The following is a 16,560-nucleotide window of genomic DNA, read 5'->3' as shown; positions in this document are numbered from 1 at the left end:
ACCAACACAGAATGTCATGGAACCTCACCAGAATTTCACGTAGAAAAGACCAACATCTCCTCTCTCTCTACCTGAGCCAAGATATCTTTTAGGGAGTGTAATGGTCAAAATAGAATCATTTAGTTGAACTCCAGAGCTTACAGAGTAACATCTTCAAATCTGTCTCTGACTCTGATACCCCTGCCTTCCTGTTATAACAACACTTGTTGTTATAACAACCCTTGTGACTACCTTGGTTCCCCCTGAATAATCCAAGATAATCTCAAGATCCTTAACATAATCACATCCACAAAGTCCCTTTTGCCATGGAAGGTGACATATTCAGATGTTCCAGGGAATGGACTGTTTCCATGCTTGAGGGTCATTACTCTGCCTACCAAAGAGGACCATCCATGTTGATATTACACTACTCTCCCTTGTTCTGCCCATGCCATCTAAAACTGAAGAAAGTGTCTTTGCTGGTTTGGTTTTGCTTTTCTTTTTATGGCAATATTATATGGTGCCTTTCCCACTCCTCCATTAGTTCACCATGCTCCCCCATGTTGCAGTGACATCACTGTTGGGGGATGAGTATAGGGGAATGGCAGATGATCTCCTCACTGGACACTGGCTCTAGTGAGGTCAAAGTGTATGCCCTGCAGTCACTGAGGCAGAGAGTGGGAGACTGCTGTAGAATTTATGAATGGATTGTGGGAAGTATGCTTCATAACCCAACCAATAGCAAAGCTCCGGTAATAGCAGTGTTATTACCTTATGCCCAGGTGGGCAGGTGATGACCTAGAGTTTGAGTCCACAGAGCAAAAGTCCTGATATGGGGCAAACAGGAAGGAGGAACAATTACCCACTTTATATATCCTCTTGAAAGCTTGTCAGTCACGTTATTGTGGGGAAAAACATGGTGTTTTGACTTTGAATCCCACCTGCATCCCTTATGAGCCGCGCCATCTTGGACAAATCATTAAACCTCTCTGCACTTAAGTTTCCTCGCCTTTAAAACAGAGAGTAATAATTATATCTAATTCACGGGGCACCTGGGTGGCTCAATCAGTCCATCGTCCAACTCTTCGTTTTGGCTCAGGTCCTGATCTCAGGGCTGTCATGCTCTGCACTCAACAGGGAGTCTGCTTGTCCCCCTCTCTCTGCCCCTCCCCCAACTTGCACGTGCTTTCTCTCTTCTCTCCTCAAATAAATACAATCTTTTGAAAAATAAAATAGGGGCATCTGGGTGGCTCAGTGGGTTAAAGCCTCTGCCTTAGGCTCAGGTCATGATCCCAGGGTCCTGGGATCGAGCCCCACATCAGGCTCTCTGCTCAGCGGGGAGCCTGCTTCCTTCTCTCTGCCCTGCTAGTGATCTCTGTCTGTCAAATAAATAAATAAAATCTTAAAAATATAAGATAAATAATATCTAATTCACATGGTTGTTATTGGCTGAGAACATGTAAGCCTGTGGTTCTCAACATGTGAGCCCTATGTCACCATACATTCATCGATATGAAATCCTTATCACCTGGGAGCTGGTTAGAAAGGCAAACTCTCTGGCTTCACCCCAGACCTACTGTATCAAAAACTCTGCAGTTGGGGAGCTTTATTCTAGAAGACACTCATGTGTAATCCACGTAGTATAGTGTCTCACACATGACTGGGACTTGCTTAGCAGATGTTGACTGGAATGATCTTTACCTTCTCTGGGAGCTTCATTGGGGTTACCGCACTTTGGTTTTTAGTTACCATTCATTTTAGAAGAACAAGCAAGGTCAGTGACAGCTCTGTTTGTTTACCGAGTCATGATCTCTCTCTCTCTTTTTTTTCCTCAAAGTAAAAAAGCCACCTGAATTACAGAAAACAGTGCTATTAGTCTGCATTTTGGCCATGCCACTTTAACTCAGCAGAGGGAGAGTCACAGTTTCTGGCAACTTCTGTCATCCAGAGTGTGCGGAGAAGGAGCCCAAGAATAAGGCCAGGCAGCAAGCTTGTACACAGCAGGGATGTTGTGACTCACTCTTTCTTTCTCTCTCTCTCTCTTTCTTTCTTTGACTAAACAGAAGTGAGCAAGTGAGTACGCACTTGCCTTCCCAAAGAGAGCTTCATATCATGTGATGTATAAAATTGACCACAGTGATTCATCACTTAGTTTCTAAACATTAAGTAAAATGGACCCATCTGGGCCAAGTTAAAAATCAAAATAGTTTTTTCATGAAGAAATATAAACGCACTGCCAAAACCATAAGGGGAATGAGAAGAGTGGCTAACACTTACAAATCTCTTTTAAACTCTGAGGAAAGCCTAACTTTTTTTTTTTTTTTTAAGATTTTTATTTATTTGTTTGACAGAGATCTCAAATAGGCGGAGAGGCAGTCAGAGAGAGAGGAGGAAGCAGGCTTCCCACTGAGCAGAGAGCCCGATGTGGGGCTCGATTCCAGGACCCTGAGATCATGACCTGAGAGCCTAAGGCAGAGGATTTAACCCACTGAGCCACCCAGGTGCCCTGGAAAGCCTAACTTCTGAAAAAGCACTGGCACAGAGACTCTGTAAACTTCTACTTAAGAATATAATGGAGGGGCGCCTGGGTGGCTCAGTGGGTTAAGCTGCTGCCTTCGGCTCAGGTCATGATCTCAGGTTCCTGGGATCGAGTCCCGCATCGGGCTCTCTGCTCAGCAGGGAGCCTGCTTCCCTCTCTCTCTCTCTGTCTGCCTCTCTGCCTACTTGTGAACTCTGTCAAATAAATAAATAAAATCTAAAAAAAAAAAAAAAAGAATATAATGGAAATTTTGAGGACCATTCGCCCCCAGGATCTAGCCATGATCTACTAGTAATTCAGGCCAGGTTCCCAAAGTCAAATGTTTCCATTTCAGTAAATTTCCTGAAGACTGATGTCATGGAACATCATATTAGGTCACCAGAGCTATATATTAGGTGGATGGGAACTGAGATGACCCGATGATTAGGAGAAAGGAAACTCACATCTCATGAACCTGCCTGTGGAACATACTCTGTATAATGCTCATGATCCTATGAGCATAGCGCACAGTGGAATACAGAGTATCATCCTCATCTTCCAGAGGTTCTGAGAATTAAGGGCTTGGTCTCAAGTCCCAGCTGGTGAGTGGCAGAGCCGGGAATGGAATCCATATCTTTGCTGTCTAGGCTCCCTTCCTACACCACAGTATTCTGTCAAGTTATAACAGGATTGACACCGACAGCCTTGTTCCATGATGTCACCCTGACTGATTGGCCTATACGCCAAACAAACAAACAAACAAACAAAATCACCTTTAGGGTCTTTTCTCTGGGAGTAAAAAATAGAATCAAAATACTAATCAGTCAGACCTTTTTTCCACACAAACAAAATCTATATAGATAGTTTAAAATCACCATTAAACAGGAAAGCTATCAGGCAGCCCTTTCAATTTCAAATTTTACCTCAGAGGCTTCTGAGATAAAACACAAGTCAAATCAGGCTCAGCTGAGGGAATGACCATGGCAAGAAAGTACAGGGCCATAAAGATCAGGGAGCAGTTTTCAGGGAAACTCCTAGAGGCAAGTCACGTCCTGCACCCATTCAGTCTCAATTTTCCTCAGCTCAGGTGACAAAACAAGAGCTGGGATGGGGACCATTGTTGGATGGTTATCTGCATGTGCCTGGAAGCCAGCATGTCTTTATGGGAAGCCTGCCTCTTCTACTGACTCTCTTCATGGATTTGAGCAAGTAAATTACCCTCTGTGTATCCCAGTTGCCTTATCTAAGAAGAGGATTGTTTGGAGGATATAAAGAGTTAATCCGCATAAGGCTCAAAGGGGCCATCACCAAATGCTCAATGAATATAATTATTCACAATCCTCCACCCTCCTTTGTGTTCACTGTCAAATGCCAGTGTCATTCGCACATCAGTATTCATCTACCACCCCCCCACCCCAGCATCTATCCATTTATTCAACAAACATTTTTGAGTGCTAACCAGTGCCTGGCACTGGACTGGGTTCCAATGGCACAGGAAAAATGAAGACATGGACCCTGTGCTTAGTAAGTTCATGCGACAGTGTGTGTGTGCATGTGTGTGTGCATGTGTGTGCCCTCATGCATGTATATGCGTGCGTGTAAAGGAGTCTTACAGTTAAACATGGAATTATAACACGGGATGATGAATGTGCTAGAGGGAGAAGCACATGGCTTGCTTGGATCATGAAGAGTGGGACCTAATGTGGTCTCAGAGGGTCAGGACAGGCTTGCCAGTAGAAGTGGTATCAAAGATGAGTGTGATTTGGCCAAGTTGAGGGTGGTGGGGCAGGTGTATTTTGTAACACATTAGCTGCACTGATAGCAGCCTGAAAGCAAGAAAATTGAGTGTGTCTGAATGGAAAGTCAAGCAGGGAGTGACCAGATGCCAGGCTGGCTGGGAGAAGGCCCCTACCCCCAGGTATTCTGTAGCCTTTCCTGCCACAGAAGGGGAAGGAAGTTTGGCTTTATCTTATCCTCGCTGGTGAAGCCCTGAGGATGGCTAAGCAGGCATAAAGTATTTAAATAGTATCTACTGTTTAAATTGGATCCTTTGGGCGGTTTTCTAATTCTCCACATGTAGAATTTTGCTGCTTCTGCCTCTGGGTTCCTCTGTTCCCCCGTGGACTCCTATCACAGCACTCCATCACGTTATGAAACCTAACCTGTGTCCCGTTCTGTTTCGGGAGACTGAGAGCTCCTCAAAGAGTGTTTCTTACTTATCTCTGGATCCCCAGAATCTACTTGCACTCTGTGGAAGCTTGATGAAAAACAAGAAGTTTGCTTCTAGCATAAAGCATTTTTTCTTATATTTTTTGAACCAAGTATTATCAGAGAAAATCTGGGCAACCAAGTCAACAAAGTGAGTAGCTCTTCTTCTTGTAATGGCAGTGTGAGCCCTAAGAGCTTTGGCCCACCTGCATCAGAATCTGTCACTGAGGATTGCTGTGTGTCAGGCACCGTGCTAGGTGCTGAGGAAGACAGAAAGGCAGCATTAAGATAGTTATGGAAATATCGCATGTCTACCCAAGACAACCCCCTAGGGCCCTTAGGGCCTACCACAGTGCCTGACAATGTTCAGTTCTGTTCATATAAATAATAAATGAAGAAGTTGTGAGGCATGTGTGCTAAATGTTCTGAGAGTCCAGATGAGGGAAAATCTGTGAGACAGTCTCTCTGACAGGGTTTCAGTGGGGAAGCTGCACCCTGGAAGAGAAGAACCACCTGGAAGATAGAAGGAAGAGGCAGGGGATTCTATTTTTTTTTTTTTTTAAGGTTCTATTTATTTGACAGAGAGAGATCACAAGTGGGCAGAGAGGCAAGCAGAGAGAGAGAGAGAGAGAGGAGGAAGCAGGCTCCCTGCAGAGCAGAAAGCCCGATGTCGGACTCGATCCCAGGACCCTGAGATCATGACCTGAGCTGAAGGCAGAGGCTTAACCCACTGAGCCACCCAGGTGCCCTGAGGCAGGGGATTCTAAAGAGGAAGAGATACACGAACGTCACCTCATATGGACTCATAACTCCTTAATGATATCTAAGCAGATGGAAATCCTCAAAGCTCTGAGCACAGTTGGGGTATACTGACCCATACTGACATACAGAGAACCAGTTTTCCAGGCAAATTATAATTTGGGCAAAGGACGTGAAAGGGTTAGCCATTGCTTTAGCAGATAGTCTGACTGGGCTCTCATGACCATGTCAATGAGAGTGAAGTTCATTAGTTAATTAAAACAAAAGCGGCAAATGATAGTTTCTAAAATTAAGGTGGAGGCAGTGCTGATGTTTCTGCCTCCTGAGGAGAATCTGCAGCGAGGCTTTTACCTTCTGAGAACATGTATGATCTAGAGCTACAGCCTCTGTCATTCATTTAGCCATGAAATGCCCATTGCATCTGAGAGCCTCATCCCCAAGACACTGGAAATTCTGAATCTTGTAGAACCAGAACTTTAGACTCAACACGTTCAGTGCTTTATTTAGGTCAGAAGTGGTTTTGTGTTCATTTGTCAATTTGCAGCTTAAGTGAAGGCCTTACACGGAAGCATGGCATCATCTGCTTGACAATGATTTGATGCTGTGCCATGTCATGCTGGAGAATTAGTGTCTAGAACCAAAATGTTAATCACAGGGACTGCTATACATTGATAGCATAAATAGTACGTTTCTATATAAAAAAAAAATCTATAGTGACTCACTCCCGTTTAAATAAAAATCTCCCTTTGCTATTTCAGTGAATTGAATGACTGACTCTGAGCACTTTTCTTTCTGGGGCGCTAGGGTGAGCCTATTTTACTTTCCAGAAAGCTGCTAGATCTCTTGGTCTTGGCTCTATTTTTCCCTTAGGCGCTTAGAGGACACAAGTGATTCTCTCTCCATGACCAGAGGTGGAAATTGGCTCTTTCTGTCCCCCTTCTCACTGAAGACAGGAACGACTCTTCAGTCTCCCAGAAACAGATCTTCTCTTTGGCTGTGATATTTTCCATCGTAAGTCCCCTTTGTAGTATCAATGCTCCAGAAAATTAAGAGAGTTACCTGGAAGTAATAGTCCTATGTTCAGCAAGCTTGGGGAACGATTGAAAAGAATGAACGAATGAATGAATGATTGGTTTCTACATAGCAAATCTTCTCAGTGTTTATCCCTAAACACAGTCACACTATTCTAAAGGAATAGTCAGCATACTTTCAAATTTGTTTGACCAAATACCTTTTCTTTTTTTTCCCCCATGGAACAATTTATGAGACTAGCTCTCCAAAGAATACATTCTGGGGAAGGCTCAGCTCTAAGGCCAATGAGCTAAGGTCTGAGTTGGGAGCTGAGTGTAATTGACTGGTCACAAGACTGTGGGCGAGGGTTCTAACCACGATAACCCAAGTTCCCTGTTTGAAAAATGGGAAAGATTATTGCTCCTTCTTTCAATATTTTCAATAATTACCACTAGGTGATTCTCCTACCATTACCACTACCCCTGCCACTACGAGGTACTATCACTTTCCATGGTAAATGCTATTCATGGGCTTATCCAACAAGCACTTGACACCCCCATCTCCCCCTCAGTTTACATTATAGAAGATGTGAAAGGTAAATGCACGCTTTTTTCCTACTCTCTTGCACCTAGGAGACAGCAGGAGACCATTTTGGTCAATGAGACAGAAAGGGGTCCTGAGAAACCATTGTTTTCCCTAGTGAAAGGATGTAACACATAGAGCCATTGTGCAACCATAAGTAAAAAGGCCTGGAGAGGATGCCTGGGTGGCTCAGTCAGTTAAGTGTCTGCCTTCCGCTCAGGTCATGATTCCAGGGTCCTGGGATTGAGCCCCACATCAGACTCCCTGCTCAGCTTCTCTCTCTCCCTCTGCCTTTCCCCCTGGCTTGTACACTCTCACTCTTTTCCTCATTCTCTCTCTCTCTGAAATAAATAAATAAAATCTTAAAAAAACAAAAGGTGCAGAGAAGAGCGGAGATGTTGACTCTGGCACCACTGAGAAGAGGAAGACCATGTCTGTCCACATGTTTCTTGTAACACGAGGGAAGTGAAACCCGTAAAAATCATATAAGTCTCTGAAAATCAGGCTTTCTCTTACTTGCAGCTGAACACATTTCTAAACATTTATCTACCATTGATTGAGTGCTATCTATACACTAATACTAAGCATTTGACACACATCACTTCATCTACTCTCACAATAGGGATCATTGTCTACCATTTTACAGTTGAGGAAGCAGACTGGTGTACCTTATTCAAATTCACACAACTAGGTTTGAATCCAGGTGTGGCTCCAAAGCCAGAACTATACACTAGTTTGCTATATTTCCATCTACTCTCTCCACATCCGCTGCTCCAAGAATGTGTCCTAACTTTTGGAAACATAGTCACTATAACCTTGGGAGGTATTACTTTCATTCTAATGTGTGCAATTAGTGTCATCTTTAAAATGGAGCCCTAGCTGTCTGCCACGAGATGTATAGGACTTTTCAAAAATAGCCCAGACCCAGTCTGGGTTTATAGGAAAATAAACAGATGGAAAAAAACAGAACCAGGCTGGGAATAGCATAGTAGCTGCCTCTCTCCAAAGACCCAGAGTCATATATTTAAGCTAACTATTTAAGGCCCCTGTAGATCCCAGTAAATGGGCTCATTGGCATATTACAGAATTCAAGCCCGAGAAACCCAACTAATGAAGGTAATTCAGAATAAAACATGAAAATATTAGAAGCATCCAAGTTTACTTCTTGCCCACTAGTCCCATTAAGTCCTGGAGATAGATAATGTGATACACACTGGCCTTTATAAAGTAAAAAGATAAATCCATATGTAACCAGTTATATCTTACAATGTGATAAATACCACAGTAACATTCTGAATGTCTTGATGTTGGATCACAGAGAAGAAATACTCAGTGTGAGAGCTCATGGGAAACCTAGAGGAAAATAATTTTAGTTTGGATATAAATTATTTCGTAGAGTTATAGCTAGAAGAGGATGCTGGTAGGGGATGTGTGTGATGCAAGGGTATTAGAGCTTTTTCTGGGCTTTCTCCTCCACATCAAAAGCAGGGTCCAGCCTGAATATGCCAGTTAATGACAAAAAATAAGTCACTGTCTCAGCCATAATCACTAGACCAGCATTTGCCACAACTACATGTAGGAAACTTAACAAATGCCAAAGGTCCCTCCTCACCATCTTCAATATTCTAATACCCAAACTGCAAAATCAAGGACTACATGGCCCTGTAGTGAAAAAGGTTAAAATATTGCCAAAAATCTCAAGAATTTCTATTTTCTATCGGCCCTATTAGTAAATTTTGTTATTTATGTTGCCCCTTATTTATTGAAGTACAGATGAAATAGTTGAAAAGAGTAACCAAATGTTACTAGAGGTAGGTTAGAATTATAGCAAAACATGAGGTCAATGGATGGGAATGATGACTTGATTCTTGAGCAGAAACTGAGGGCCATGGGAGTGCAGGGGATATTTGTAATAGAGATCACAGTAGGCTTCATGTTATGAAAGGCAATAAAACCACTAGGGGATAGTAGTATGCATACCTAAACACAAGCAAGAAATACCCACCACATTCCTACCTTCCCAAATTTATTTGCTCAGTAAATATACCAAAGATTATTAAGTGTCTTCTATGCATCAAGAGCCCTTGTTGACCCTTGCAGGCACTGGAGGCACAGTGACGACAAGGGAGACAAGGCTCCCACTCTGAAGGAGCTCACCTTGCTTAAATTAGGCCAAAGGGTGTGCTGTACAATCTGACAAGGAACCAGACCATGTCGAAATGGAGATGATTTGGAAAGCTCAGTCTGTGTAATCAATGTGTCTATAGACCTCTCCTGCCTTTTACGGTGCTCTCTCTGTTATTAGGGTCATCCTGGTTGCATTCCTGATACAGAGACTTTCAGGGGTGGAAGAAGATTGACAATTGTTAACACTGTTAGAAATAGCAAATATAGATTTAAAGTGCTTACTACATGGCATATACTTTACATGTATTTACTCATGTAGTCTCACAACCCTATCTGAAGGCTGTGGTTCATTATCTCCTCCATTCATCGGAGGAGGAAACCAAGGCATAGGGAGGTTAAGTGATTTGCCTACAGTTCCACAGCTGGTAAGTGATGCTGCCAGTATTCAATCCCAGAGCCGCCTGGTGCTGTACTCTGACACCTTCTTCAGTAAAGCCGCTACTGTGTACCTGGCCTTTACACATAATTATTTCTTTCACTCTTTACAATCTTCTGAGGTAGGTGATATGATCTAAATTTGGCAGATAAAGAAACTCAGGCTCAGAGAGAAGGAATGGCAGTGCCAGGGTTCAGACTCAGGAGAAGCTGGCCTCAAAGCCAGTGTTCCTCCCCATTGCTTCACACTGTCTAAGGAACCTGCCCAAAGCAAGTTTTCGGGGTGCTTAAGCTAGGCTCGCAAGTCCGTCTTTCTAGGAGCCTGTTTTACCTTTCAGGAAAGGTTTTATTGGGAGAGAGTTGGGTAAAAGAAAAGTCTGAAAAATAGATCTGCTTAGACAAAATAAAAGGCTGATCTTACAAAAGTTTTGGAAAAAGAATATTCTAGAGAGGAGTCAGGAAAGCAGATGGAAAATATTCTGGCAGTTTAGAGAGATGAAAGGCCTTCTGTGGCCAGACCATGACATTGCCACGATTTACTGAAGAAACTGAAGACATAGTTGTTTGCCCCAAGATTTACAATTTAGTTAAATACCTTGCTTGGTGTACATGGAAAGAGATGAGAGGCATACAGGGATTAGAAAAAAATTAAAAGAGGCAAGGATACAAGTTACTAATGCAAATGAATTAAGCTATGTGATTAATTAAGTATCTTGTGAGTGTTTCTCAATCCTTAGAAGCACAGTACCTTTACCATCACCGTTACTCAGGCTTTGAAGAATAAGGGCTGATAGAAATCTGGGACTTTCCATGCAGGCTAAATTATGGTATAAGAGAATTGTTCAAGCAATAATATTTAGCTATTTATCTTCAATTCAAAAGATGTTTATCTTCCATTTATGTATCTAGACTTCAGGAAAATTGTAAAATCTCTGTAGAGTAAGCAGATGATATCTTCACTAGCTCTTTCGGTATGTACTTCTTAAAAGGAAGGAGTCCTTATTCCCAGTAATAATCCATGTAGCCTTTTTAGTACCTCTAAATTTGTTCCCAAGCCACTGATAAGATGATCTCATTTCCCCCATGTTGGGAAGTTATTAGTTGCACTAATTTCACATTGGCCCCTCACAGAGGCCACAGTCTTCTCTTCCCCAGAGAAGCAGGGAAGGAGAAAGTGGTTAATAGCCAGGCTTACCACTGGCATAAGTCTGAGCAGCTCTATGGGGTGATCGGTTACACTTTAAGTTCTTAGAATTTATCATATTCAAACAGATTTTAAGGAACCATAGCTCTCTGAGATAGCATGCAATATAGCAATCTATGCTACCAGTATTCTCTAGATGTTTATTGAAGATACAGCTCTCAATTGGCTAAAAAAAAAAAAGAGAGAGAGAGAGAGAGAGCAGCGCTCCTTGCCTTCCGAAGTGCCTTGGAGGTATTTATCAAAGAAGGAGGTCCCTCATGGTGGGGGAATCACTGGCTGTTGGCTCCAGATTCTTTTCAGATGGAAATTACCCACAAGTACTACCTGGGATACTGAACTTGAAGGGTGGGAAGGGACGCTGGGCAACAGAGAAGATGGGAAACTGGCTGGTTGTTGTGGAAGATTATATGCAAGGTCACTTTTGGAAACTTAGACATTTCCCAAAGAGTTCAAGTTGCCCATTAAGAACTAAAACACAGAGTCTACATTCACATGTCTCTATGGGATGGGCAGTCGAGGGCTCTTCTGGGCTTGGAAAAGTTCAGGCACACAGCGCAGCCAGATATATAAGGCTCGTGGTACTCTGCTCAGCATAATCTTCTGTGTTAACAGTAACCTCTACTCTGTTCTGGTGAATTAGAATTTGGTCCACGATGTATTTCTGTCCCCTCAGGACTTGGCTTAATCACTTGCCTTGCCTTAGCTTAATGACTTAGCTGTGCTCTCCCTGCCCTTTTGGACCTTATCTCCTTTCTGCTGAAACTCTGCTTTTTCTCTCAATCCCAACTTCTCTGTTTCTGGTTTTGGCTTAAGTAACTGGGGCCACACCCAATTAATCCCATAAAAACCATTCAATGAGAATGCCCAAGGCCCCTTTCCCCACCCCCAACCCTCCACCCAGAGTTTGATTCATTCAGATATTTCTCACTTAAAAGACCAGGAAACAAATGCCATTGCTTCAACTATAGAGGCCAGTGCCCCACAACTCCCCATCACCCCATTTTACCTTAGGGTTTCCCCAGAGGAGCCCCTCCTCTTCCACAGGTTGACCAGGCTGCTGGATCTGCTGGCTGCTGAGGATGACTTGCCGTCCCCCACATGCATGCGCACTACGGTAGACGTGGTGAAGGCGCTGCGCACATTCCTCTCTGGTTTGGCCAGGATGATGTACACCTTCGGCACAAACATGCAGCCCAGCGCCACTGTGGCACTGAGACTGACGGAGAAACACATGGTGATGATTTTGTAGTTGCTGCCAAAGTAGATTGGCACAAAGGCCAGCCATATAATGCAGGTGGTGTACATAGTGAAGGCAATATACTTGGCCTCGTTGAAGTTAGCTGGAACGTTTCTCGTCTTGAAAGCATAGAAGGTACAGCTCAAAATCAGCAAGCCGTTATATCCAAGAGGCGTGACAACCCCCAGGTTGGTGGTATTACAGATCAGGTACACTTCTCGAATGCTTGGGTAGTCGTGCATTATATCAGGAGGCTCCATTATAAAGAGGGCAACAATGATGCCCAACTGAATGCATATGAGAATGAAAGCAATCACCAGCTGGGCGCAGGCACTCATGAATCTGGGCTTTTTGGTACAGATCTTCTTCTTGCTGCCGGCCAGGATCCTTGCAATACGATTGGTCTTGGTTACAAGGGCTGAGTAGCTCATGGCTGGGGAAAGACCGATACCAATTCTCTGAAGGTAGCAATAAATCTGTTTGGGCTTTGCAATGAGGCAGAAGGTACATAAGTAACCCAGGCAGATGCCGGCAAGGATGATATAGCAGAGTTCCCTGCTGGAGGACTTGACTACTGGCGTATCACGGTAAATGATGAAGACTGCAGTGACAAATAGGGTGGCCAGTAGGCCAAGGCAGGCAAACACCACAGCTGCAATGGGCTCAGGATCACCCCAGCGGAGATACTGTACTGGGATCAAGTCACAGCCTGCAGAGACACAGACACATTGGAAAAAAAAAAAAAAAAAAGGAAACATTTACTGGGGTCACCTAAGTGAACTGCCTAAGTTACAGCAGCTGCTGATGACCCTTTTCAGGACCCTTTGACTCCAATTTACCTTTCCAATCTCAATATCCCATGTTACTCAGTTCTTCATATATTCATTCATAAAATATGTATCTTTATAGTATCACACATCCTGTGAGAGGAGCTGTTCTAGGTTCTGAAAACAAAATGGTGAAGAACATGCGCCCTGCTCTCCTAAGAAATAATTGGGGAGGGAGTGCTTCTAAATAATTACTTACAACTGTGATAAGGGCCATTAAGAAGGACAGCATGGTTCCTAATGCAGTCTGTGGGAGCAATCAAAGCCTCCTTCAACAGGATTGAGCAAATGGAAGTGTTGGTTCGATGACTGGGCATTCAGTAGGTACAGCATATGGGGATTAATTGTAAGGAAAGCTAGGGGGCACTGGAGGCATGAAAGGAGGCCACCATACAGGTGCAGTGAGTGGCCTAGATAAGGCTGGGAGGTAGGAAGGAAGGGCTCTTGCAAAGCAGAGAGGCCTAGACCAATAGGAAATCATTGGAGGGATCTATATATACAGGAAAGGAAGGACATGGTCACACCAGTGTTAAACATTCCTTTGGATGCGGTGTTGATCTAGGATGAGATAAAAGTGTGGAAAGATTTGAAAATTATTTGAAGCAATAGAGAGAGTTTAAATGGATATGGGCTCCTTGAGAGTTCAAGACATCAAGGATGACCAACAGTGGATCCATCTATGCTGTCCTTGAATCCACTGTATAGAAAGGTTAGGATTTTCAGAGAACCACATGGTTCCATTGTTATAAAAGAGAAGATTCTTAATTAAAAAGTGGGGGGGCAGCAGAGGCAAAATGACCCCAAAGGCAAACAACTGGTCTGTGTGGGAAGTACCCACACTCCACACTCCAAAAACTATTCTTAACTCATGGCTTGCATGTTTTTATATCACTTCATTACACATCAGGGAAAAAAAAATGACAGAACTTGGCATCATTTGGGGTATGCACCTTGTTTTCACATTTCTTTATGATCGTGATTCTCAAACTTGGCTGCACACTGGAATCACCCAGAGGCATTTTTAAAAAATACTGTGGCCCTGTCTCGCTCTCGGAGTTTCTGATTTAACTGGTTTGGACATCAGGATTTTTAACAGACACTCCAAGTGATTCTAAAGGTACAGCTAAAGTTAAGAACCACTGCTCTTAGAAGGGTCATTTCTCTCTCTCTCTCTCTTTCTCTCTCTCTGTGTGTATAAAGTAACATTTTTTACATTTAACAGTAACATAGAAATAAAGAAACCGTATTGAGTGAGCAGGAAAGGAGTTAAACAATCTGGAGCACTGGACATTTGAGGAACATGGCAGAGATAACTAATTGCCTGCAAATAATCCATTCTCCCTTTTATTCTCAGCAGCAGATCGCTAATTTCATTTGGGGCTGGTAAAGAGTGCAGCCACACTACATTTTCCAGCAACTTTTCAGTCAGATTGCTATGTGACTAGGTTTTAGCCAGAAAGATATAAACAGGAAACTCCTTATAGAAAAATGACTAATCTTGGAGAATACCCTTTTTGTCCTTCTCGGCTTTCTCCTTCCCCTTCCTGGAATATAAAGATGGTGGTTAGAGCTCCATCAGTTATCTCGGAATATAAAGTAACTTTAAGAACAGAAAACGTGTCCTAAGTTTTGGAAGAGAATCCCCATTAACCATGGAATCACTCACTAGCTCTAGACTACAGACATCACATTTGTCTTGTTTAAGCTACTTCTCCCCCCAACCCGCCCCCGCCATATATGCTTCCAACCCTAATCCTAATTGTTACAGGTGTAAGATTTTCCTATTAAATTCCCATATCTCACAGTCAAGGGTGTTGCAGTAAGAGGCTTTGAGTATCAAAGGTTACTTGGAGGTAAGGGAGACAACAATAAGTAATAATAGCAAAGAAACATGTGGTTCTTTCAAAATATGTCTAAGGGCAGCTCTTGTAAAAAGGCAAAGAAATATTTTTATTTCTGCCTTGTCAGTCTCTTTCTTCAAGATCTCAGGCTTGAAATAGCACCATTAGTATTACTGTTAAATTCATTATGGGTTTAATGGGACTTGCGAGTTAGCCTTGGATCTTTGGTACATTTTACAGAATTGTTTCTATGGGAAAAGCAGTCTTATTTTAAAAACCTGTGTATTTAGAGACACCTGGGTGGCCCAGTCAGTTACGAGTCTGATTCTTGATTTTGGGTCAGGTCATGACCTCAGTGTCATGAGAACAAACCCAGCTTAGGGCTCCAAGCTAGGCATGGAGACTGCTTAAGATTTTCTCTCTTCCTCTCTCTCTGTCTCTTTCCCCTGCTTGCTCTCTCTCTCTAAAACAAAACAAAGCAAAACAAATAAGAAACTCCCGTGTATTTAATATTGAAACAAGGTGTTTTTAATTTAAAAAATGTGGATGGCCCAGACTAAATATGAGACTGTTATTTTACATAATGTTATTAATTATAAATAAACACATATCTCATTGCTAATGAAGATATTGTATCCTTATTTTTAGGCATCTGTGTTCACATATGCGGCTTATATGTAGGAATTCAATCTCTGAAATTTTAGTATACCACGGGGTTTTGCTTCATATTTATAGATTTGTTCCTGGTAGAGACTATTTTATAATAGGAAAATAGGGATTAGTCAATTATTCCTATCTTTATTCTTCCATAACTGTTTATTTAGAACAGTGATGTGACAATGAAATCTATTATCTACTGTAGTTAATTCTAACGGGGCCTGTTTCCCCTCATAGGTCATGAGTTGTGAATACCCACAGTAACTTACTGGCATAGGAAACAGCTTATGTGGTGCATGAAGTGGGAATTCTTTCATTAGCTAAAAAGAATCAACTGAAAAAAAATGTATAAATGTTTACTTTAAAGGCTCTCATTTTACTCCTTTTTCTCTGCTGTTCTGCTAAATCTTAATTGTTTCTATTTAGATGTTATTAGCACCCTAATCCTAAATGTTTTGCATATGACAGCACTTACCACTATTTTTCAAATTCTTGAACTCTTCCCATGTAACCCATTAACATCATGTGTGAAACTAAAGAAAATGCCATTAGATATATTTGTTGGAAGAAATGTGCATGAGGCATGCCTCTAATGTCATGTGATTATTGTCACAAATTTGCCAGATTTTATACATTCAAATGTGTGTTTTTTCTTTAATGTGAACCACTCAGAAGGCTTTATGTTTAGTTTAATGATGCTGCCATTGCACAAAATACTTTTGTAACTATTCTCTTGGAATAGCAAATTGGATTCTGATTAGAGTGTTATAATCACTGAATCTTATAATTGGATAAGTTCTTAGAGTTTCCAAAAACGGATGTGCTTCACAATCACTTGCAGCGTCTACAAAAATTCAATCCAAGGGTCTAACTCAGGAGATTTTGAATCAGTGCATTTTGAATCAGGACAAAGGAATCTTATTTTGAATAAGTAAGCTTAATGACTATACAACTGATCCTTGGTCCTTGGTTGGCAGCCCAACCTTAGAGTATCAGACTGACTTCTTATCCAGTCTGTGAATGCCTTCTTTGATAATTCCAAGGTGTGATCATCCACACTGTACCTAAGACTTTGTTTCAAAGATTTTATTTATTTATTTGGCAGACAGAGATCACAAGTAGGCAGAGAGGAAGGCAGAGAGGGAGAGAGGTGGAAGCAGGCTCCCTGCTGAGCA

The 16,560-nt window shown here is 42.2% G+C and overlaps 1 protein-coding gene across 1 annotated transcript in view; it reads right to left on the bottom strand.

Moving 5' to 3' along the window:
- The window catches only part of LOC111154498 (glutamate metabotropic receptor 5), a 524,532-nt gene that overhangs the window by 39,596 nt on the left and 468,376 nt on the right, over positions 1-16,560 (bottom strand). The window contains exon 8 of the mRNA XM_022514124.1: positions 11,830-12,769. Within this exon, the coding sequence (XP_022369832.1) occupies positions 11,830-12,769 (940 nt within the window). The remainder of the gene's footprint in view (positions 1-11,829; positions 12,770-16,560) is intronic.

This window comes from Enhydra lutris, unplaced genomic scaffold, assembly GCF_002288905.1.
Source record: "Enhydra lutris kenyoni isolate GAN:26980312 unplaced genomic scaffold, ASM228890v2 scaffoldscaffold37, whole genome shotgun sequence".
NCBI classification, from domain to species: Eukaryota; Metazoa; Chordata; class Mammalia; order Carnivora; family Mustelidae; genus Enhydra; species Enhydra lutris.
Note: the sequence above shows the minus strand (reverse complement) of the source record. Positions and strands in the feature narration are given on the sequence as shown.